The sequence below is a fragment of the Nipponia nippon genome, unplaced genomic scaffold (assembly GCF_047370975.1).
Source record: "Nipponia nippon isolate SJK-2023a ecotype South Korea unplaced genomic scaffold, ASM4737097v1 scaffold_8, whole genome shotgun sequence".
NCBI lineage: Eukaryota > Metazoa > Chordata > Aves > Pelecaniformes > Threskiornithidae > Nipponia > Nipponia nippon.
The window spans coordinates 2,082,808-2,106,230 of record NW_028262402.1 but is presented as its reverse complement, the minus strand read 5'-3'; the positions used below and the strand labels follow the sequence as shown (position 1 = coordinate 2,106,230).

Sequence of the window (23,423 nt, the reverse complement as noted above, 5' to 3'; positions counted from 1 at the left end):
AGGAACCGTGACGTTATCTGAGCAATCCTCTCCCTAGCAGATCAAATCTGAAAGGAGCTGCAGACTGTACGAAAAGAAACAAGCCCTCCTATGCCAAAAGCCATGGACATGATATTGCCCACACTAATGATTTTATTTCACCATCAGCAAAGCGTTTATCCCCAAAAAGCCGTACACATACTGGTCAGATTACGGTGCAGCACTAACTTCACGCTATTAAAAGTCTGTTGCTATAGTGGTCAGGTTTGTCTCTTATCTGAGGAGGGCAAAAAAAAAAAGGAGACAGGCAGCATGGCCACATTATCATATAGCAATTTTACTCCACGTTAACGCAGATATAATCTTTCTTCTTAAGTGCAAATTAAAAAGTATTTGCTAGAAACCAGCATGACTTGGGCTGCTGAGAAATGACAGATCATTCAGTTTCTTACAAATATTGACAAGTCTAAATCATTACAGGTTTCCAAAGCAAGAACAGGGTTACGAACAGGAAGGGAATGAAACATTACCACTATTAAAAAAACGTGTCATTGCAAACTTCGAACACTCTTCAAAAACATATCTAGAAAAGATTGTTTTCCTTTTTTTTTTTTTTCCTGCAGCTGAGGAGTGTCCATGCAAAACAACTTTGAGAAGAGCAGTGTTCCACCTGGGCACCAACTAGGCCCAACTTTGTCCCACACAGCTCAGTAAAGTGCTCTCTTGTGCATCCTTTGAGGAAAAAAGTTCTCATTTAAAGTTTGGGAGGCCGAGGCTGCTAGCTGGGGAAGCTGGCATAGTCTCGGTCAATCCATGCTGAGGTCAGAGAAGGAGGAAGGAGCGAAGTTAACAGTACTCTGCCTTTCGTAACTCACAGACAACAGGCTGCAAGGGAGGAGCAAGCAGGAGAAGCAGAGGTGGGTGTTGGATGAAACCTTGCCCCTGGGAAGCCACCGGAGTTTAACACAGGCTTCATCAGGAGGAGCATTTCATGCTTTATAGATAACAAACACTAGCTCTACTGCAGAGTCCCAAAGATTTACTGTTTAGACACCAGGTAACAGATCTCCACACACGACATAAGTGAAAATCAAATATGCTTTTCACTTCCTGTGCTGGTGGTTTTTCAACAATTCCTTTGAAGGACAAAGGGGATCTGAGTAACATTCTTTTGCCGATTTAAAGGAAAAAAAAACATCTTGCCCTCAACATTTTTTATGTTGCACACTTATAAACATTCTAGGGCAGATCGTTAGAGGTATTTACTGATAAAACAACTAACCATCAGCTTGAGGGAGTAAAAATAACATTAACGGGGAAAAGAATTTAAGGCATTTTTTATTTTGGCCAGGAATGATGCATGCTACAGAGTAAGCTTCATTTTCCCACTTGGTTTTCAGACCACTGCACTTTTTTGTTTTTGTTTTACATGGCACTTTGTAGTTTGTGTTTTACTACTTAGTCAAGATTTTCAAGTGTTTTCTTCAATATAAATGCCTTCTCTTGTAGCTCAGGTCTGCTATCTGATGCCATTGTAGACAACGAACGAATGAGGTGCTCTCTGCTTTCTGCTGTCAGGCTCTCCCACTGTTGAGCTTCTGTGTAGATAAAGACAGACAGACACTGGACATGAATACCGGAATGCCAAAAAAAACCCCCAAAGGCCACCTCCATCCCCAGCAGGCTGAAAGAGTGACTGCTTCAACATTTCACTCGCGGTCTGTGCTGCTCTTCCAGGAGGAGGCAAATTGAACTGGACACTCAGGCGCACGTGCTGCCTCCTGCACAGGGAGTCATGCCCCTTTAGACTAGGCTTGATTGTCTAAGCCTGTAACATGTGAAAACAAGGGCACAAAGAACCGAACGTTTCCCACTTCACAATAGTTTCATGTAATGTAAGAAGATTTTTGCTAGAATAAAGGAAACATGAAGTGCGTAACAGAAATCCAAAGGAAACGTTTGCTACAGAACAACTGCAGACATGTATGACCTTGAGACCTAAGCAGACTCATTCTCTGAGTAAATTCTGCAAGGCTTAAATCCTAAGTTAATAATGAGGAACTAAACTTGGCACTGAAAGGGTAAAAATTCCTCTCCTGCACAAATGGGAACTCTCCCCTCTATGGAGCTTGCACATAACACAGAATCTGACCCCACAGTCCTCTGTGCTCTCCCTGGGACCCTCCTTGCTGGACATTTTCCTCACCCAACGAGTATGCAACCGTACTTCAGACCTTCACTTTACCCACAGTTACTTCAAGCTCTGTCCAAGTTTCCCAGTCACCAAGCACAGAAGTCCAAGTCCCAGCCACCCTGAAATCACCCAGTGCTGCAAGCAGAAGGTAACGCCATCTCTCCAGGGCTTCTGGCCACACAGCCAGGTGCCTTCTCTACCAAACAGTGGTTCTCCCAGGTGGCAAGCAAAAAGTCTCACCTTGCAGTCTGGTGAGCAGCAGTTGTATCACAGACAAAGCCTCTGTTCTTATGGACGTGTAGCTTTTGTTTTCTAAGGGATTTAAAAAACAAACAAAAAAAACCCCACAATGACACTGAGAACCAAAGGCACACAAGCTGTACAAAGAGCAGTCACCACTGTGGTTTCCAGATCACTTCGGTTAGCACAGCCCACCGAGCTCGTTTGTGCTGGCAGTCGGCAGTGCTCCCCAATTAGACATATTTGAACGGCAGAAAGTGACCAACTAGAGGTTGACAAGTCGACTAAACTTTGTGCATCGCCTCCGCTACTATCACAGCGCTACTGTTCCTTACACGTGTTGAAAGGGGGCAATGCTGGCATAGCTGCAATGTGATCACAGACAACTTCTGTGGCTAACACTGTTCTTTTAGTGAGTTGTAACGGCTATAAACCATCCAAATTTTAACAAGTAGCATTAAGTGAGGGTACATAATCCCTATGCCATCAACCACAAGCTTGTCACAAAAAGTTATTTGTGAAATATTTGTGAAAAAGAGCTAGAATCTTGTTAGTCTCATTCGAGGAGGACTGATAGTTAAAACAAACTTTCCCCAAAGGGGTCTCTGGATTGGTAGCTAGTTCTCAAGTAGATGCTGCTGCCTTTAGGCATACCAGAAATGAGAGCCACACACAGGTATGGGGGGACTTGGGGCACGCTTGCAGTCATAGGACAAGTGGGAGCGCTACCAAAGTAATAAACAGCCATCATGACATAGGTAGCACTTGTATCCCCATGGGCACTCTGCTCAGGGAGAGCACAAACTGCCTCAAAGCCTTGGAGCTTCGTGCACTGGCTGTCTGAGAAAATTCTGGGTCTCTCCAATGCATATGTATCCAAGAGTCTGAACTGTGGAGGAGAAAAACTTGTGTTTCATTAAATCAGTAACAGCTTGATTAGGTGGGGTCCATCTTCTGCATGGAGAAAATAACTATGTTTCCGATTTGCACTCCTGAGAGGCTGCACAGAGCCTGCAGTTAGCCTCTCCCTCCCCTTTCAAAGCTCTCTCGCGCCAGAGGAATTTACTTCTCTGTGCAGAGCACCCTGCATAGCACTGTCTTGAGCAGCTACCACAACATCAGAATTATCACAGCGCAGTGTGAGGAAGGGCAAAATGTTATCTCTGGCAGCTTATGCTTATTCTGCACTTCCTCTGCCAGCCAACCCCCAGAGGAGGAATGTATTAACAAGCAATTCATCCTTGACCACAAACCGGGAAAAGTCTGTTTACCTAAAGAATGGGTGATAGATGAACAGGTTTCCAACAGTATTTCTGTCAAAGCCGCAGGGTCTGAGTGCTCCTCATCAAACAGCATTAGCCTGTCAAATGCAAAAACAGCGTCAGACACCCTGCATCACTGGGACAGAAGTCTGCTCGACTTCCTCCAAGAATCCAGTGTCATCATCCTCAATTTCACTAAACAGTTTGAAGCAACAAAGAAAAGAAGTATCACCAAAGGGGACTGCAGAAAGGAGGATTACCCTTGAAAGTAGGCATTCATGGATTGTAGCACTCCAAGCTGCACTTTCCATGTGCTGAGTTTCAGACGGTCACACATTAACTTGCAGAACTCTTGGCGATAGAAACCTACAGAAAAATACGGATGTCATTGTGTTACCACAGGGAAAGGCAGAAGGAAACGCTTCCTGCTCTGTCTCCCAGGTGTGCCTTGTGCTCCTCTCCGAGCGACATCAAGCTCGTCACTGCATGTGACCGAGTCAACATCCTGTAACAAGTGAGCCTGAAAATCTTCACCACATCAACACTCTAACAAACACTGGAAGATAAACAGCTGCATTACACATTCTGGCCTGCTAATAAAAGCGCCCTGTTTTTTTTCAGGTATACCCAGTTCCTCCACCTTGTACCAGCTTTGATACAAAAGTACATGTGAGCAGCAGAACTAGGCTGCTTTCGATTAGGCAAGCCACCTCAGGCATCCTGCATGTCTCCACAAACTCAGAGCAGTTTGGTGAAGTGAATTTAAGACAACAGCAAAGGAATTTCCCCAAGGATGGGCTACTCTGTGGGAAAGCTCTTGGGGCAGCTCTTGCAAGCTGCTCTGCAGGCAGCGAGATCCTGCACCTCCTCAAAAGCCTCCCCACTCCCCACATGATCTCCAGGGCCCTCCCACCTCCCTCTTTTAATTTTAAGAGGAAACAGTTTGAGCTGAGAAAGTCCACTCTGCACACCGTTAGCTGACTTACGCTGTGTCTCCGGGCTCCTTGGCCAGGCTTTGCCCAGGGTCTCGAAGGCACAGATCAGGGACTCCATCTGCACCTCTTTCTCCCTCATGTCCTCATCCTCTTCATCATGCTTTGGTAAACCCGTGCCCATGCTCTCAAGAGAGTTCTGCGGAGGCCATGGGGGAAAGGTATGATCAACAGCGGGACGAGGGCAGGCTGCCCACACACCTCAGTGCAATTCAGTCTTCCCTTGCAGCCGGCGCACACCAGTCCTGGTACGCAGCCGGTGCCTCCGCACAGACAGAGCACAGGCCCCCCCCGGCCACCGGTAGCTCTGGCGCTATCGGCAGCCTGCAGAAGTGCATAGCAGGCTCTCTGGCCTTGCACCCAAACATTTCCCTGTGCTACACAAGTCCCACTTGCAAGAGCTGTGAAGCACTGCAGATACTCAACAGAAGCACTCTGCACGGCTTCCTAGGAGTCTCTTGCTGCCTGTAGAACAGCCAGCAATTAACTTCTAATGCTGTATTGGGGCAGTGCTGGACGCCACAGGAAGGACTATGCCTAAAGAACCGTTGGGCTACTTCAGAATTTGGGGAGCACAGCTATATGCCCCGCCCAGGGCTCCCCCGCAGCCTGGTATTCAGCCCCACCAGGGATCTGGCTGAGTGTGGGGTATTCCTCACATCAACAGCCTTCTGGGCAGAAGCCTGGTGTCTACGTAACAGCATCAGCCAGACTGTCACCACTTGAGTGTTTTGTTTTGAAAGAGGGAAAGCTTCAGAAGCTGAACTGTCACCTTCTTTATCATGGGGAAGATGATATCTGCCAGCTCCTGGAACCGGTCTTCCTTTGTTGCCTGCAGCACCCCAGCCGCACAGCGCAGTGCCACCATCTTATACTTTAGGTTCTCTTTCCGACATTCTTTCAGGACAGCCTGGACAATATCGCTGACGGTGGGCTGGCCAGGCACCGACTTCTGCAGCTCTGCACTGAACACAAGGCACACAGAAGCTATCAGACCCACGTTCCTCCCTTCCCAAACACCGCCCTTCCCACAGATAGGAAGCAGTTCCTGTGTCCAGGCACAGGGCTGCTGACCAACAGTTGTAAACGAAGTTACACTCCAGTGCTCTTCTTCACTCTTACCCTGTCTGTTCTCCCCATTTTTCTTTCCTGGCTTTCCTCATATGCTTCCAATGCACTTCCCCCCTCACTCTTCTTCCACCTCTTCCTCTCTTTTCCCCTTTAAGGTGTCCATCCTTTCTTCTTAGCAATTCTAGCTTCTCAACATCCTCTTCCTTGTCCTAAATCAACCATTTACCTCTGCAGGTCCCTCTGAAGCATCACTTGTCCCTCCCAGCTCTCACCAGTGACCCACACATTGACAAGCGGAGTGGAGAGAGACTCCTCACATGATGGTGGGAGATCAGGATGGTGTTCACAACTTTCTAGAGTCTCCTTAGCACCAGACAGGCAACACCACTGTGTAACAACCTCCTTTTTGAGATCCCAGATCCTGAGGGTACCACCTCTTTCAAGACACTTACTTGCATGCAGAGACGACACTGGCAATGGCCTTTAACAGCTCCTCCTGCAATGAGTAGAACAGATATCACTGAGAAATGCTACACAGCCAAATGGCACAGTCCTGCCGCACAGGGGAAACCTTCGTACTCCGTTGCAAGAGGTAGTGGGGAAATACACCCGTGACACCAGCCTAGAGAAGCAATGTCTGGCTCCTGCCGCTCCTGCTGTAGAGGCTGCGGAGGACTTGGCTTTCCACCTGCACTGAACTGGCAGTGGAAACAGGCCTTGCAGTGCCTCTGAGCACAGGTTAGTACCCCTCAAGTCTACAATATCGTGCAGCGGAAGCAGTCTAAGTGGGAATCCAACTCCTAAAGCAACCTGAGCTCCACCTACTTATCTTCCCTGACATTTTTGTATCTGCTAATTGCAGGGCAAAATGTGGACTCCCTAAGCCAGAGTTCCTACACACACGGCTCTGCAGCACAGAACACTGCATTTCCTGGCTGCAGGGCTGCATGCTGGGGCTCACAGCAATCCACAAGACGCCAGTTCCTTTTTTACCTTCCCCGTCCAGGTTCTCCCTGGCAGGCCTTGCAGCAGTGCAGAGAGCACTATTCCCAGATGCGGTGGTGTGAGGGAGCCTGTCTGTTTGGCAATTGATGCCATGGCAGCTGCTCCCTGGGCTTTCATCTTCCAGGACTGGGACTGCAGAGCCTTCTGGGTAATGGTTATCAACTCCTGCGTGTACAGTCTGATGCCACCCTGAGTACCTGCGCGTCAAACAGAGGAAAACTGTAACTTTGCCACAAAAACCAAAACAGAAACAAACAAAAATCCGATCTAATTTTAAAAAGAAAGAAAAAAAAGAAAAAAGTTACAGATTTATCTTTATTTTTGGCCATGAAACATATCAGCAAGGCCTACTTCAGGCAAAGGGTTGCAGAATTCCTCACAGGCTGACTGAAAATGGGTTCTGTTTTCTACGTGCTTCCAAAGAAAATCTTTAGCATATATCTAGACAAAGAGCTCATCTCAGCCCTCCCATATGGCAGACACTAGACCTTGTGTTAGCCTGTTTCTAAGGAATATAACTTTTTTTTTCTTTTCAAGAACAGGTCACTCGGAAAACCCTTTTGCAGGTCCTTTCCCAAACTCCAGAAAAGTAATCTGGTGTCTGAGGGACCAGATCCGAAATCAGGTCAGAGAAGGAGCCAGCAAAACCATTTCACCATGCATCCAGATCTTCCTCTACAGATGGAAAGTCTGGCAAAACAGCCCTTCTATAGCGTAGATTCATTCACTGAAGTTAAAACCACAAGCATCACCAGAGAGATCTCCAACCTGAGACACAGGCCAAAGGCCCCTGTAACTTCAGAGTGTGCAGCAGGCCTTAAAGGCCAGCATCAAAATTTGCAAAGATGTGCAGCTACCTGCGCCACAATCAGGGCCATATTACAGTGGCATTCAGTGCCTCACAATCTTAAAATGCTTCTCCTGACTCTGTCTGTATCCTCAGCAATCAACACCTCTGTAATTATTTTAAATAGCCACAGAGAGAAGCTAACCTGCCAAAACTCATACAGGACATCTTTAGCAAGGAAGAAAATGGAAACAAGTTTCCCAAATTTCTGACCATGAGAACTCTGTATTTCCAAAATGGATTTCCAGAAAGCATGGTATTTCTTGCCCCATGCTTCCCAGAAAGATTTTACCACTCTTAACGCAACTTACCAGGTACATTTTCCTGCCAAACTTCAGTCCACAGAGCAGAATTCTCTTTCTCTCCTTTCTCTTCATCGGGAACCTCGTGCATGCCAAGAAAAGCCAAGGGCAGCACATGTTTGGCATGGTTCTTCACTACGTCTGGACTGTAGCGTCCCATAGCATGCACAGTTAAAGCACAGCCTGTTCTGTAAACTGGCTCTGAAGGAGCAAAACAATCACATTATGACTGGGCAGCAGGATTTTCCTTTAACAGCTTGGTCTGCCTCTTGGGAAGCAGAGGAATGCACAGTATTGTATAATGATGCGTGGGAATTATTAATCCAGTGAAAGCAAGCATCACAATATAGAAATGTTTCTTTACCAGCTTTTGCTACCAACAGGAACTTTTTCTGCACTGTATTCTGTAACTGAACACCCCAAAAGCAACATACCTTCCTTGTCCATGTACCAACTGCTGAGTTTGTGCAGCAGCTTCTCAGTGCTGCTGTCCCGGGAAGTCTGTAACAGGGAAGAGACCCAAATCACTCAAACACTTAAAAAAACCCCAACAACAAAAAAGCAAAATAAAACCTAAAACCACCTCAAACCCCAACTCACCCGGACTAGATGCCCCATAGCAAAGGCAAAAGACTTCTGTATCACGCTGTTGCGATCGGTCAGGCCACTAAGTAAAGCACTCATAAGTTTGCCTGTTGGAAGAGACTTCGCTTTATCAGAAGTATCATGTTTTTATTGCTGTGGCAAGAATTACAACAGCCTGCATTTCATTATATTGTCTGAATTGATGCATTTTTCATGTTTGTGGGGTTACAGGTCTGTCCAGTCCTTATGTTTAAACAAGTGCACAGCATAACACAGCAAGGCTCAGCAGGAGCTAGTGTTTTGCCAGCCTCAGCCTGCACACCTTGACTGATAGTGTTCCTCTATGTGAGCACCCTAGGTGATCATGCTTTCAGCTTTATTTCCATTTTGCAACAGAAAGGTGACCTTCTTTCTACTATGAAATCACAATAAATTGTAAAGAGAAGACTAGGACCCAAGGAAGCAAAGTTCCTGTTTACGGTCCTCCCATAGCTCAAGTTGAAGGAACAAGGGCTTATCGACAGCACTGCACTAAGACAGGCATTGTTAGTCTGCTCCAAGAAAGTCTAGAGATATTTCTGCCTGTCCCTGCTGGGCGTTAGCAAATTCCCTCAACTCCTTCCTCTGCCTCTTCCAACTTGGTGAGGTATTTAACATCCCCAGGACCTACCCCCAGCATGCCAGTCCCATAGGCACAAAGCAACTTCAAACAGCCCTGAGGAAAATACACACGTAAAGATCATTCTTGTGATAAAAGCAAGGGCCAACAGGGAGGAAATACTACCTATAGAACAGCAACAAAAAGCACCTTTAAAACCTGACACTAGAAACAAACCTTACCTGAATAAGGTGTTAAGTCCTGAGGACACTGTGTGGTTAACGACACAATCACACTGGCACAGCCTCCCTGGAAGATTGCGAGGGAAAACAAAGGTAAGATAAAGCAATATCAGCCCCTGGTTATTACTGTTAATACCTCCTGTGGTACTATATGCACTTGTATGACATGACCTAGGCCCACCGAGCCTCTGCCCTGATAAACTGGGAGCCAAGGGCAGAAGCAGAAAAAATTTGTACCAAATGAATGAGAAGAATTGAATTAGGAAGTGAAAAAGTTACCAGGACCCACACGCAGGATAGATGGTCCTGGAAGATTCACGGCTATCAAGGACAACCTTCTGCACTCAAGTGTCACAGGGTGCAAGAGCCATGTAGCACAGGCGAGATTAAGGCAGCACACATTCAGAAAATCACAAGTAATGTAGGTGGATTAAGACTCAGATGTAAAATGACTCCAATATGAACAAGCCCAAGCTGTCACTTTAAAAGAGACAGTCAAAAGAACAGTATTTACATTGAGCCTACACTGTGTTCCCTTCTCCACGTCCAAATGAACTACTAAAATCACAGACATACCTTTGTGCCAAGGCCTACTCCACTTTTGATCAGTTCACACAGCCGAGGAACCAGCTCACCCAGGACGGACACATCCAAATACTGCAAGCTCTGGAGAAAGGCAAGGGACAGGGGGAAAAGAAAAAAAGAAAAAAGAAAGGTAATGATGGCAGACTTAAACGGTCTACTTCCAGCTGAGGCCTACCTCAGTTCTGCAGGCTGGTCTTCAGCTGCATTGTGAGAGTTTGCCGCATGGTGGGAAAAAGGCACCACAAAGTGGCTTCCACCAGCTACATTCTCTTGTCCTACTTCTATGCTGAGCTGACCCTGCTAAAATTATCATTTGCTGGCACTGATGTACTCCTGCACTACAACTGTTTAGAAAGCTGAAAGTAACACACTAGCAGGAAGCCCTTTTGGGGAGGGAAAGGGATGCAAAGGTGTGCATATCTTAGGACAAAACCCAACATTCCCCCAACTGTCTGAAACCCTGAAACAATAGCATATCCAAACTAGGCAATGAAATGAAACTAGTCACGACAGGTTTTAAACAGGTCAGGACAAACAAGTGGAATAAATGACATAAAGGTACAAGAGGGATGTTATTGGTATCATTTCTAATCTCCTATGCCTAAAATGCCACTGGGCAAAACAGAAAGCCTCATGTTTCCAGCACTCTGTGCAGCACGCTGTCTGCAGAGGGGAGATCCATCCTCTAGCAAATTCAAGGATCGCATACCAACTGAAGGTAACCCTTTCTGAGCTTCAGAAGTCAGATCTCCTGCCGTTTCCCCCTCTGCACCGGTACGGCGAAGGGAATAATCCATTGTGTCCCATCCAATGATATCATCTCCCAGCCGGCCCAAGAATACAGAGCAATAGAGAGACGGTTGCTCATAAGCCAGAGTATCCTCATGCTACTCCAGGGAAGCCATAGCATCTCTCCTCTCCCCTAGCAAATCCCAAGCGTTGGCCAGGGCAGCACAACCGTCCCCAAGGGCCGGCCCGGGAGAGGCATGGCCTGGGGGAGGGACAGCAGCAGCTGCTGCAGCCTGCGGGGTGGCAGTGAGTACGCTTATACATGGAGCCTTTCATCCCCAGCTACATTGCACGCTATTTATAGAGAGCGCTCCACCTGACACCAAAACGCAGCTGCACATGCTGTTATGTACAGGAGGGCTTGCTGTTGTTACTTTTCCATAAGAGCAGGAAACAAAGAATAGCGCTGGTGGCCATGCTTCTCCTAAAACTTGCTCAGCGCTCACACCCCCTGCCTGCTTGCATGCCCCTGGCTGTGTGCAGTGCCTGAGCAGAAAAGAGGGGTCTTTTCTCTGGGAAGGGACAGGCTCTTACAGAGGGCAGAGAGCTCTGCCAACACAGACCCCACAGCACAGTGTCTGAGCATCAGCAACTCCTCCTCCAGCAGCAGGAAACTATGGTGCCAAACACCAGCTGCTGACAGTCCTCTCACTGGTATCAGCATTTGCTCTAAACATCTCCACCACCGAAGCACCAGCAAGGCCCAGGTAGGGATATCTAAGGCACCACGAGGCAAGGGTTGGACAGCATTTGTGCCTTAAGAACAATGACCATCATCAGTGGGTCAGAGATGAAGAGAAATGGCAGCTAGCATAATCTAGAACCAGCTGAGCCCCCATCCAAAAAAAAAAAGCACTTCAATGATGCCTTCTTCATCAAAGCAGGCAGGTCTTCAGGTGGAGAAACAATCCATCCAGCTCCAAATGGAGCCAAGGTTATTTACAACTGATCTGAGGAGGAAGCTCTGGTGACAGGATGAGAGAAGTCAGTAAACGAAAAAGAAGGTGGACAGACATCCACATGGAGATGGGATAATAAAATGAACCTTGAAGAGGTATTCTGTAAAGCTCCCGCTTTGATTTCTATTCTTCTCCTACGACATACCTTGCACTGGAACCCTGCTGAATCAAGCACTCACCATGTTAATGGTTTCCATCATGGGAGATGACTTGACAGCACTAAGTCTGGCACTATCCATTGCAGTCTAAAAAAAAGGAAAAAACCAAAACCAAGTGTAAACTTAACATGTGAACAGTGGAAAGAGCAACATCAGCTATAACTCACTACTTCACAAACTCAACCCAAAATCCATTTCAGATGCACACAGACAGAAATTAATTATGTCTACAGGCTATGAATGTCTCCCTTTCAGAGGCAGATGGATGTTCTAGCTGGAGCACAGCAGCTAAACCATGCAATCCTGACATCATGGAAACAAAAAAAAAGAAGAAGGAAAAAAAAGAAAGAAATAAAAAAAGGGGGGGAAGAGAAAAAATCCCACTCTGACCTACTGTTCACTCCTTTCTTGTTTGCAAAGGGCAGAGTTTAACCCCTTCCCCTCCCCACAATTAAATGAGCTAAATTTGCTTCTGAACAGTGGGTTTCAGTCACTTTCCCAGAAGACTGCTACTGATTAATATGGTTCTTTGAGAGAGATTAAAAGACGCAGTGCTGACAACATCCACCTCCAGCCCATAGTGCTATGGCATACCTTCTAATTTATTTTATAAGAAGTCCTGCAGTTAATCCCCTGGGAAATCCAGATAATTATTACAGATTCTCTCTTCACCTGTTTCACAGTTGTATATGGAGCTGAAGTACAGTAACAACAGTTCTTACTAAGATTGTTCTTCACTTTCTGAAATACGTGGTGTCTAGTGAATAAAAAAAATCCCAACCTTGCAAAAAGACCCCCACATTTGTCCAGGCATATTCCAATGACCAAACTTTTTTTAGTAACTTATTAGCTATTTCTATTTGATCTTTGAACACCTCTAAACCAAATCTGCTATTTTTCTGCTTGCTGAATGAAGCTTAAATCTTTGTCCTCTCTGTTCTGTCGATACTTTCCCATTACAATTGCACTTACTTTCTCCTGCTCTGTTGCACAAAGACTCAGGTAATTGAGGACTTGAGGCTCCAGCACACTCAAGGATTCCAGAAGGGCTGGGATAAGCTTTGGTGCATGAGGTTTCAGCATAGACCCAGCACTTTTACTGATCTTCACAAGAGTGTTAATGCTGGAAAAAGATCAAAGGGAAGGTCAACAGAGAAACACACAGATTTAGCTGAAAAACGTCTCTGGTCCACTCTAATCCAGTAGCAACAAAAAAGCCAATCCAAATCTCAGATACACCAATACAAATCTACCTACAAGCAAAAATCTGTGTATTTTTCTGCTTAGGCAAAATCATACCCTAGCCCTGAGCTTTCAACTGATGCTATGCTTTGCACAGAGATTGCTTACTTTGGCCAGGGCATCACAAAGGGAATGGGCAAAGAGGCAGTACTACAGATAGATGTAGGAAGAAATAACACATCTTCATGTTTTAAAGAAGCTCTGGGCAAAGTCACCCCAGAGATATCCATTGTCTCTGCCCAAGAAAAAACAAATTACAATGATCTGTTCAAATTCCACTTGTCAGTTTCAGACTGACCACATCTCTCAGGCTGCATTTTGACAAAGTGTTTACATATCTTCAAAAGGGATGAAAAAAATCAAGAAATATTCACTATAATTCGTTAGGAGCTTTCTAACCTTCCTGAATAATCATGTTCAATTAAAGAAAATTATTTTTGCAAAAACCAGCTACACTCCAGGTATAAATTTTCCAGCTTTTCTGTCCTTCAAGCAAATGAAGGAATAAGCAAGGTTACAAAGTGACAAGCATACAAAGTCCCTACACATCAAGGAACATCGAACCGTTACATGACATAAAATGTATTTGAACAGTGTGACCAAATGCAGCCACCTCTGGGATGTGAACTGTCATTACTCACAACCAGTAGTGATGCCAGATCTGGCTGTTTCAACAACTACCATGGGATTTTTGTTTACAAGCAGAAGAGAGATGCCAGCCTTGAAGGACAGCCTCAAGCCCAGCAAACTGCTTGCAGATCAGTTTGCCAGTTGTACAGGGAGAAAAGAACTTCCTGATGGGAACTGAATCTGGGCATTTGCAGAGAGGCCACATACTCCCAAAAGACAGGTAGAGTTCCCGGGGCTGCTGTTTGAACTCAGTGAGAAAAGGACTCGGTAGGAAGTCTGTTTTGGGGAGAAACTTGTCAATTCAAACACAAAGAACATTCTGCAATTCAGGTGAACAAGCTGGGCCTCTTTGGGACAAATCATAACCCAACCGCCAGGGAACTTACATGATGCAAAACTAACCTGAGAGATCGGACTTCAGCAACTGAGCTTACTATTCCTTTGTCTAGGAGGCAAGGGAGCAATACAGCTATCGTCTTCTGACCAGCTGCTCCTTTAGAGGGATCACACATTTTCACACAGACCTGGGGACAGGTGAGGGTCAGTGTTGCAAGCATGTACAAACCTCCTGCTCAGATTACATTAAAGCACCTTCTCCGTCAGACAGAAGAAGCCAACAGCAACTAGAGCAACTGCTCACAGCCAAACCCAGGCGATGTTACACCTTCATTCTCCTCTCCAGGAGGTACTTAAGCCCTAAGCCACATCCTAAAAGGAGTTTCAGCTACGGGCAGCTTCCAGAAAAGGCAAATTCAGAGCCTAGCAGGCCTTGATCTGCATCTGGATGAAGAGAAGGACCAAATGGCCTCTCAGTTGAGGGACAGCCTATGTCAGCCACATGGATTCAACCATTCCACGAGGAGAGCGGCAAGTCCCAGATCAGAACAGACTCTGCAACTGCAACAACATTTTGGGACCCAGTCACCGCTGGTGCTATTGAAATGTCACGCTGTGTGCATTGTGAAGGTTGTGACTTCAAACACAGCTCTTAAGATCCATTTCCATTTCCACTGATGTGACTTTTTTAGATGAATACCAAACAAAATATTAAGTGATATGTGTACTACACCCAAAAAATCTTGTGTCAGTAACAGCACCAAAGCGTGAAGTCTGGACTGGATTACTTTGTTTCACACCAGTGAAGTTCCACTGGGCTTGGTCAACTAGATCAGTTAGGCTTGGTCAACTGTTGAAGTTACAGGAAGTTTCCTTAAATCCCACGCCCAAGTGGGGGAAAAAAGGACATCAGAGGAAAAAAAACAGTTCATTATATCCCTCCTTTGGTTGTATAGAACTTAACATTGCATTATCCTCAAGCAGCAGAATTTCACCAGCATCAACAGAAGTACAGAATAGTACGTGGTCAAGCTTATTATGATTGCTTCCTAGGGGGCTGTTCTGTTTATCACAACTGCACCTTATACTAGAGATCTTTTCAAGACAACAGCCTATGGTAAACAGATCACTCCTGCAGATATGATAGTGAATGATTACCTGACATCAAAACCATACACGTCTCCATGTGCAAATGATGAAATTAGAGTTTTACCTTGCTTAAAGTTTTTAGGGCTAGTTCTGCTGCCTTTCGCACAGTCTCCTAAAAAAGAAGTCAACAATCCATTGTTACTATTTTTAAATCTTCTGTAGAATGAATCATATTACGTATAACACTAGTACTGACAAGGCTATATTCACGGCTAATACTTAATATAATATCTTTCAAAGAAATTTTGGCTTTGGTCCATCTGAGTATCTGGTCTACTCAATGACAAATACATTAACAATCCTGCCTGACACCACCAGGTTCTCTGTGCTTCTGTTCACATTTGTCTCTGTGATACTATTTTATTGGTTGTCCTTTTCAAAACAAACACCCCCCCCCAAAAAAAAAACCCACAAAAATGCCAAACAAACAATAGAATGCAAAACCAAACCCTAAAAAAACCAACCGAACCTTCTACTGCATGAAGTATATAATGCTTTGGGTATGCTTTACCCCCTCCTCAGTATAATGCTTGCTGCTTAGTGATGCTTTACTCAACTGAATGTCTAGGATTAGAGAAAGATGCACTAAAAGCAAACAGTAAAATTAGTGCAGCTCTGGTGGCACATGACACCACCACCAACTAAATTCTTTAACTTTACGTGTATTGATGAATTAAGCAGTATCTAGCAATATTCCTGGGTACTGAAAGACAATCACCTGGACTAGTAATGCCTTAGGACGTTCTTGGAAAAAATCTTGGCCTGCCACAAGTAGACCTTCCCAAACCATTTTCAGGTGAAATTCAGGAATTAGACCCTTTCCACTAGGCAGTTTGCAGGCAGTTGCTCTATTTTGGAGGCTAATATAGCTCATTAGCACTAAGGAAAAAATGCTTGGTTGTTTTCAGTGTCCAGGAACATTTCCGAACACACTAAATCTACTAGTATGGAAGCAACTTCCTGGTACACAGTACACTTTGGAAAACAGCTCAGCCTTGCTTAAGCTTGAGCAGAGAAGTGTGGATCCAGAGAGAACACAGCTCAAACCTGGAAGGACCTGAGGACTCTGACTTCATATATGCAAGTCATTTAAGCACACAAGCAGCCCAAAATAAATGTTTCTATAGTCGAGAGTCAAGCAAATACGTAGGAATCCTTTTATATCCAGGAAAAATGCTGCACCATCAAGGATAAGCACAGTAGGAATGAAAACCAATGCTTAAAAACATGAGAAACACACACAAAGAATTTCCAAGGCAGCATGGAAATTTTAAGTGCAAAGGGCCTGAATTTCTAGTCTGGTTAATACCCCAAACTACCATTGGCTTCAACTTGACTTCTCAGAAAATCTCTCTTTAAACATCTCAGAGCTTGATCACTGTATTTTCTGTTGAAGATTCCTCTTCAATTATCAGTGCCATTACCTTAATGTCATCTTGCACTCTGAATAGGATTTCCCAAATTTCTGGAAGCTTGTCTATAATGTCATCCAACGGTCTTCCTCTTAGTAAGTCATTCAGTGCCAGACAGCTGCAAACAAGAAATTTTATTTCCTTCACCTGGTGTACTTATTTGATACAGGTGTATATACAGATATGTTTATAAATATAATTAAATGGTTAAAAAAACTGAGAACTGTTTCACATTCCTTGTATTTCCCAAACCCTAAATCTACTCTGTCATAAGAACGCCTCCTCTAGCAGAAAAAAAACGTTCAGCCAGTCAGGTGACATCTGAAACAGGTGACAGCAAGTGAGAAAGGCTGCTGTGGTGAAAACTGCTATTGCAAACACTCCAGTTACAAAATTGTTTCAGATTTCTTTTCTGTAAGTATAGGATAAGAACAAACCAAAATGGTCTAAAGTATGGAACTGAAATTAAAATGGAAGTTTTCAATACAGCATAATTACAAACCACTATAAACAAAAAGCAGTTTATTAAAAATGCTATACCGACTGGCATCCTGCTGCCAAGTACATGTATAGCCAGACTGCCAAGATTTTCTAACATTAAGTAATATTTCAGGTCCAAGGATAGGCAAGAATTTTGTGATCAGAGAACTCCTCCTTCAGAGAACATTGTTCAGTATCATGCTCCAGGCACGTGCAATAAAAAATGAAGCAAATAGATTCAAGATTATATCACACTTCAAGTGCAGGCTACAAGACGGCGCTCCATCCTGATGAAAGGACGTGTCCTCTTTCCCCTCCTCAGGTTCTTCAGGTTAACAAGTTTATGGTGAAGAAGAGAAAAGCAGAGAGTTCAAAGAAAAATCTGTTACTTTTCCTAGCAATACCTGGATTCTCTGATCCTCCACAGACTGCTGGTTAGGTTACTGATCAAATCTTCAAGAATTTCCTTCATGTACTTATCAACCTATTATCAAAAAAAGGAAAAATCATGAAACAAGCATGGACCATGCATCCTTGTCCTGTACTCTGAAAAAAAAAGGTCCTTTTGGACAATAGAACCTGCTTTCAGCCATAGCAGACGAACTAATCCTTGCCAGGGCTGACACCGCACAAACTTACTCTGACTTTGCTTTAGACATGCTTTTCTCTGCACTGCTTCAGGGCTTAACACTGTGACAGACACAACAAGAAAAGAGGAAAGTCCCTCAGTCCTTTATCAACTGAACTGTTTAGATGCAGCACCAAACACATACTTACAGGAGATGCAGCTGCGCTTTGATGAGGGATCAGAGCAAATGACTTCACATTAAGATCAGCTTTGCTAGGAGAAAAGGTTTGCAAACCCAATTCCAGGCCATTCAGAGCCAGAGCAAGAGCATCTCATGAAAATCACTTATTCCTGAAACTTGTCTGTGAGGAGTTATCCTCAAACTGATGGAACAGCCTCTTCCCATGGGCTTCCTCTCACTTAAAAACTGAGGAACCATATTTAGATGCTCTTGCTCTAGGAAGGGCATCTTAGGCTATATGGATTCCTGAAGAGCTTCTCATAAGCAATATCAAAGCAATATCGACATGTGGAAAGACCCCTTTAAGTAAAGTTACAAACTTTATCACTGGCTGCGCAAACAAGGTCTGCAATATCGTTTCACATGTAAGAGCCAGTGCAAAACCTCTGCGCATTCTCCAGCTTGTCCATGGATTCAAGCACCTCTTTCTCTGTAGGACAATACCTCACCCCCTTCTGCACAGTCCCTCCTTTCACAAGATGCCACTGCCCCACGAGGATCTCTGAGACGCTGCTGGCTAGCAGCAAACCCACCACTCTGCACTCTGCTCACTCACCATCGACTTGTCGGTGACCAAGGCATTCCAAATGCTGGTCATTGCCTGTCGAATGCCCAGGTTGGGGTCAAACTGGTAACGGTAGAGCCGGGGAAGAAGCTGGGGCAAAAATGGAGCCAGCTGCTCTCCAGCCTTGGCAGCTATCACGTTGAAACCAAAAGCTGCTCCCTGAAATGATGACAAAAGAGTATTTGTTGAAACAATCTGCTCACTCAGTTATCACTCCCGGGCACACCACAGTCAGTGGCAAAGCTGACTGACACAGTTTAGATTTAGACCAAATCAAAAGGACTAGAATGGTACCAGAATTAGTTCCCCATCAGTGCTACAGTACCACAGTGATCTCAAGCATACAATCACACTCAGTGGACAACGTACTACTTCAAAGCTTCCTTCTCTGCAGCCTTCATTTCCAGATACTGATTGACCCCATTTGCACAAGTGGTGGTGGAGAATTAAAACTCTCAAGATTTGAGTATGTTCTTCCAAAAGAGATTCTTTCTTGGAAAAACTGGTGAGGGTGAGTCACTGCTTCCTTACAACTCTGCTGCATTTAGAAAAACTAGAACAACTTAGGAACTGAAAAACTAAAAATAAAGCAACTCTACCTTAGCTCTACAACCTGAAATTTCTGGGGATTATCATTTTGCATCTGTCCATATTTACTTTAAACTTAAGTATTCTTGCATACTCTTTTCTTTGTCCAACACTGTCAATTCCACTGTCAATGCTAACACAGTGAACTGCTGCTCGCAGGATTTGGCAGGATAGCCCAAAACAAAATTGCTCCATATAGGCAGTGCAGTAATTGCCTCTAATGACTTCAGGTTTCCTGAGTTGCAGTGTCAAAAGCTGCCACTCAAAACCCCATGCTAGGGATTTCACAGGACAGGATGTGTTGTTGGGGTTAGTCTAGAAAAGGAAGAGTAATAAACTCTCAGTTAGGATCACTGCTGTGAGAAGCAAGAGGTTGCAGAAAGTATAAGGAAAAGGGAAGCATTATCTGCAAGGCCCTGAGCAGCCTGCTCTGCCTAGCTCTTGTGCAGAGGTTTGGAGCACAGACTTCCAGATGTCCCCTTCAACTTCAATGATTCTGCAATTTCCTCAAATGCCAAAGCTCAACCTACAGCTGCTGAGTGGATTTTCTTGACTCATCCTGACTGGTGAAATTCCACAGTGGTCAGGAACCTAACTATGTTCCTGTGCTTCTGAAGTCCCAGTGCAAAGAGAGAGAAGTCTTGAGAGACATGTCAAACTCTGGATGAAAGTTAATGCTGGGCTTGTTTTTCGCACTAAGTGGTGTTGCCAGAGACTCAAAACCTCAGGTAGCAAGCATGAAAGAGCACGAAAGGGGCAATACAGAAGATGGAGCTACCTGGGTCTTCTACATGAAAGCGCACGGAAGGTGCTCTGCCCGCTCCCAGGGACAAAACAAGTTCTTCCATGCTTTTGTAAAGCCAGTGTAAAAGTCTCCGAGTTACAACTCTGAAATGTATACTTAAATCTTAAAATTTATGGTGCTACTTCTTTTGCAGGAAGTGGATCCAGTAGTATTTTGGCTTTGCTAAAGGTTCCAGTAGCTTTAAAATACCAAGACTTAAGTTAAAAAAGGATACTTTTGACAACAGTGATTAAACTGGCGTATTGTCAACTGGCTTTTCAGCAACTTGTTGCTGAATACTTTTTGCTCTGCCTTTTTACATAACAAAGGTCACTTTCTCTGGCATCTGAAAATTCATCCAGTCTTCAAAATATTACTTCACTGTTTGAACACGTCACGACCTGGCCTCTAAGCACACTCAAAAGTAAAAGGAAAGGATCACGGTTGATTCAGAGGGGAATGTAGGATGATATGAACCCCGTGATCCCAATGTCTTCTTGTAAGAATTTCAAGTAATCCTACATTTGTTTCTCAGGTCGGTAAATTTGCATTGGACCTGACACCAAAGTGCCAACAAATGGCCTCCACATGCAGTTATCCATAGACCATACAACCAGAGCTAGAGAACTGCAGTTATTGTTTCCAGAGTTCACAGTGGGAATGGAAGTGGTATGAAAGCAGTAAATTACCTTCCGAGAATTCCACATGGCATGATGGTTGGCCAGATTCATGAATTTGTACACCAGGTCTGGTTGATTGAGATCACTAGCCAGTGAACAAAGCTCCTTGTAGGTAGAAAGACCTTGACTTTGGAAAGCAGAAGGGAAATCAGTGTCATTATTTTTAGCTACACAGATGCCATAATAGCTAAAGCTATAGTCAAACTACAGCCTAAAGCAGACAGACAGAAGTGAATACCCTGTCTGTACTACAAGAAAATAGTTATGGTAACTCAGAGAACAAGAAGGAACAAAAAGTTCAGGAAGCAGATTTATAAGCAAGGGAATACTGTTTCAGCACTGATTGTGTGTCTGTCATTGAGACTGTCAGTAAAACTTACCCATCTGGGGTTTTGCTCAGGCCACCCTGAAACACCACAGTCTCTCCAGTCATCTCATGTTTGGCTCTGATAGAAAAGAGGTCCAGTGTTAGTGTTACCAAACTCTACCCTTGAATGGCCTGCACGCTACAGAACACGTTAATTTGTTTTGCTTTACTAACTCAGTAACTTCCCATTTTTTCAGTTCCAATCCCACAAAAAAACATATGGGTGTGCAAAGCCACACACACTGCAAGGAATCTCATTAACCTGTATCGTGTGTAACGTTAAGCAGACACCACAGGAAGTGAGGGTTTTGCTGTGCAGTCAGAAGGTAAAAAGCCTAAACACTGAATGATGGCTTTTTATTTCTGCCTAAATACAAGCCATATAAGGGACAGCAAATCTCTACTTCAAAATGAAAAAATCCAATTTCCACTTATCTAATCTCTTCCTGTTTACCACCACTGGATCCCCACATCCCCAGCCTCGGGTTTTGTCATTCACAGTGGCCACACCCACACCAGGTTAGATAGGAGCAGGCTGTTAAAGAGCATTTCTCGCACTGAACAAGATGATTATTAGCCAGGACTCCTGTAGGACTAGCATTTTTTGCACTGCAGCTGACAAGTAACCATTAACAACACTTTCTCAGCAAAAGGTACATTTCAGGCACAAGAAAATCCCCACTTCTGCAACATTCACATTGTTCAGAGTTGCTGGAAGAGGTCATTGTCCTTTGCAATTACACAATGCAGCAAGTAGGAAATCTAACCAAACCCCAACTGATTTGAACTGCTTGAATCAGGACTGGATAATTATCTTGAAGCTTTGTTGAATGAAACAAAATTGGAACAACTTCAGTCACAACAAACCCTTAAGCCGAATTAAGAAATGTCCCAGTTTGACCCGTCGATATATGAATATTGGCTTGCCCTTGGCCACAAAACATCTCTTTCCACACACAAGGGAGGCACATTTTTGTTCCCACCAGACACATAGCTCAGAGCACTCTCTCACTGTGTTCTGAGCTCACTGTACCTTTTCCCAGTCATAAGGGTATCAACAAGTGTGGTGACTAGCTCTTGCTGATCCTGTTCACTTCCTAGTTCATATATCAGGCCAAGACCTTTTGAAGCAACATCTTGACTAAGCTCTGCAAGAGATTTTACAAAGTAAAATTAAAGATAAGCATGTAATTAAGTAATACACAAATTTCAAAAGATTCAATGAAAATCATGATCTAGCAAACAGCTCTGTGCTGTAGTTCACAGCTCTCCATTTTAGAGCAGATCTAGTCTGGCAAGACACAAGCTTTGCATTCTGAAGCAGCAATTTGTTCTGAAGGCATACCCCCCATCAAATTAGGTGACATCTTTATGTTAATATTGTCACTTCAGGTTTTGAAATAGCGGAGCGAGTCCCAAGAGCTATAAAGTATTCTGGCACACCACTGCCCCCTGAAGTCCAGCAAAGCTAACGGTAATGCTCTCTTCAACTTCAGTGAGCTTTGGATAGGCTGCTGGATGCCACCCTTTCCACTAGCTGCCATGGGTAGACCTGTAAGCCAAAATCTGCTAGCTTAAAGAGGGCTTAAAGTTCCTGTCCACACAGAACTCTGGGATATCCTGCCCAAAGCAGAGCAGACGTAGCACTACTGAACAGTTTCTGTTATTACAGTCTGAAGGGGCAAATGCAGAAAAAGATTTGTGCTTGGTTAGCAAAGCACACAAAAAAACTGTGCTTCTTATCTCTACATGCGATGCCTAGAAAAGAAATCATTATGTCAGAAACGCCATGTTTCTACAGTCACCTTTTAATGCTGACTGACAGGTGTAGGTAACTTTCCGCCTGTTCAAAGATTCCCTCCATTCTGTTAAAAGTCCACCAAAAGACAAAACTCTTAAGATGTCATAGTACTTACCATCACTATCTGACAGAATGGAAACAAACGCACTTTGAATATCCTTGAGATGAGACTGTAAGATGAGAAAAAAGGACATTATTTTTATCTCAGGTTTTGGATCCTTTGTCTGGTCTCAAGGCAAGTTCCTAACAGATAAACAGAGGCCACTGTATCAATAGAGCTGCCTGTTTGAGCTACACCTACAACAAGAACTGCCCTCCTTTCCAGACAGGTAAGCAGCAGCCTGACTGACATTCACAGAAGATAGCAGTTATTTGTCCAGCACTTTTTAACAGCTACCATGCCATTACTAAACCACATATTTTATTTTATTTTCCTTGTCTAATACATGGCAGCAATGCGTCATAAATCTGGCTTGCAGCCACATGGGGCTATCATCTGTGCAACGACGTCTTTTCTTCATTCCCAAACTAGTGGATTTTGGCACCTCCCACAAGATCCACTGCTTAGACGAGTGTAATATGCAGCAAGATTTTACATGTAACAGCTTATATTTGCGAGGCACCTATTGTCCCACAGCTCTTCATCATTACCAGGAGAGCACAAAATGGTTACATGGTCCCATCACAGCCTGTAGTACCTCTGTGCAGAGAGAGGACATTTTGGTTGGGAATGCTTTATTAAGTCCTCATATAGGACCTTTCACATTCTCTC

The 23,423-nt window shown here is 44.2% G+C and overlaps 1 protein-coding gene across 4 annotated transcripts in view; it reads right to left on the bottom strand.

Moving 5' to 3' along the window:
* Window positions 1-296: 296 nt before the first annotated feature.
* Window positions 297-23,423, bottom strand: part of ECPAS (Ecm29 proteasome adaptor and scaffold) — a 64,060-nt gene continuing 40,933 nt past the window's right edge. For all 4 annotated transcript variants that reach the window (XM_087741495.1, XM_087741494.1, XM_087741496.1 and 1 more), the window contains 24 exons: window positions 22,767-22,821; window positions 21,884-21,998; window positions 20,864-20,929; window positions 20,493-20,610; window positions 18,423-18,590; window positions 17,462-17,541; window positions 16,590-16,695; window positions 15,230-15,277; window positions 14,083-14,204; window positions 12,781-12,931; window positions 11,830-11,895; window positions 9,894-9,983; window positions 9,318-9,384; window positions 8,493-8,584; window positions 8,327-8,393; window positions 7,902-8,093; window positions 6,732-6,940; window positions 6,191-6,234; window positions 5,440-5,632; window positions 4,662-4,806; window positions 3,936-4,041; window positions 3,685-3,773; window positions 2,414-2,485; window positions 297-1,577 (listed from right to left, as the gene is read on the bottom strand). In XM_087741495.1, the coding sequence (XP_087597621.1) occupies window positions 1,438-1,577; window positions 2,414-2,485; window positions 3,685-3,773; window positions 3,936-4,041; window positions 4,662-4,806; window positions 5,440-5,632; window positions 6,191-6,234; window positions 6,732-6,940; window positions 7,902-8,093; window positions 8,327-8,393; window positions 8,493-8,584; window positions 9,318-9,384; window positions 9,894-9,983; window positions 11,830-11,895; window positions 12,781-12,931; window positions 14,083-14,204; window positions 15,230-15,277; window positions 16,590-16,695; window positions 17,462-17,541; window positions 18,423-18,590; window positions 20,493-20,610; window positions 20,864-20,929; window positions 21,884-21,998; window positions 22,767-22,821 (2,601 nt within the window). In that variant the 3' untranslated portion in view covers window positions 297-1,437. The remainder of the gene's footprint in view (window positions 1,578-2,413; window positions 2,486-3,684; window positions 3,774-3,935; window positions 4,042-4,661; window positions 4,807-5,439; window positions 5,633-6,190; window positions 6,235-6,731; window positions 6,941-7,901; window positions 8,094-8,326; window positions 8,394-8,492; window positions 8,585-9,317; window positions 9,385-9,893; window positions 9,984-11,829; window positions 11,896-12,780; window positions 12,932-14,082; window positions 14,205-15,229; window positions 15,278-16,589; window positions 16,696-17,461; window positions 17,542-18,422; window positions 18,591-20,492; window positions 20,611-20,863; window positions 20,930-21,883; window positions 21,999-22,766; window positions 22,822-23,423) is intronic.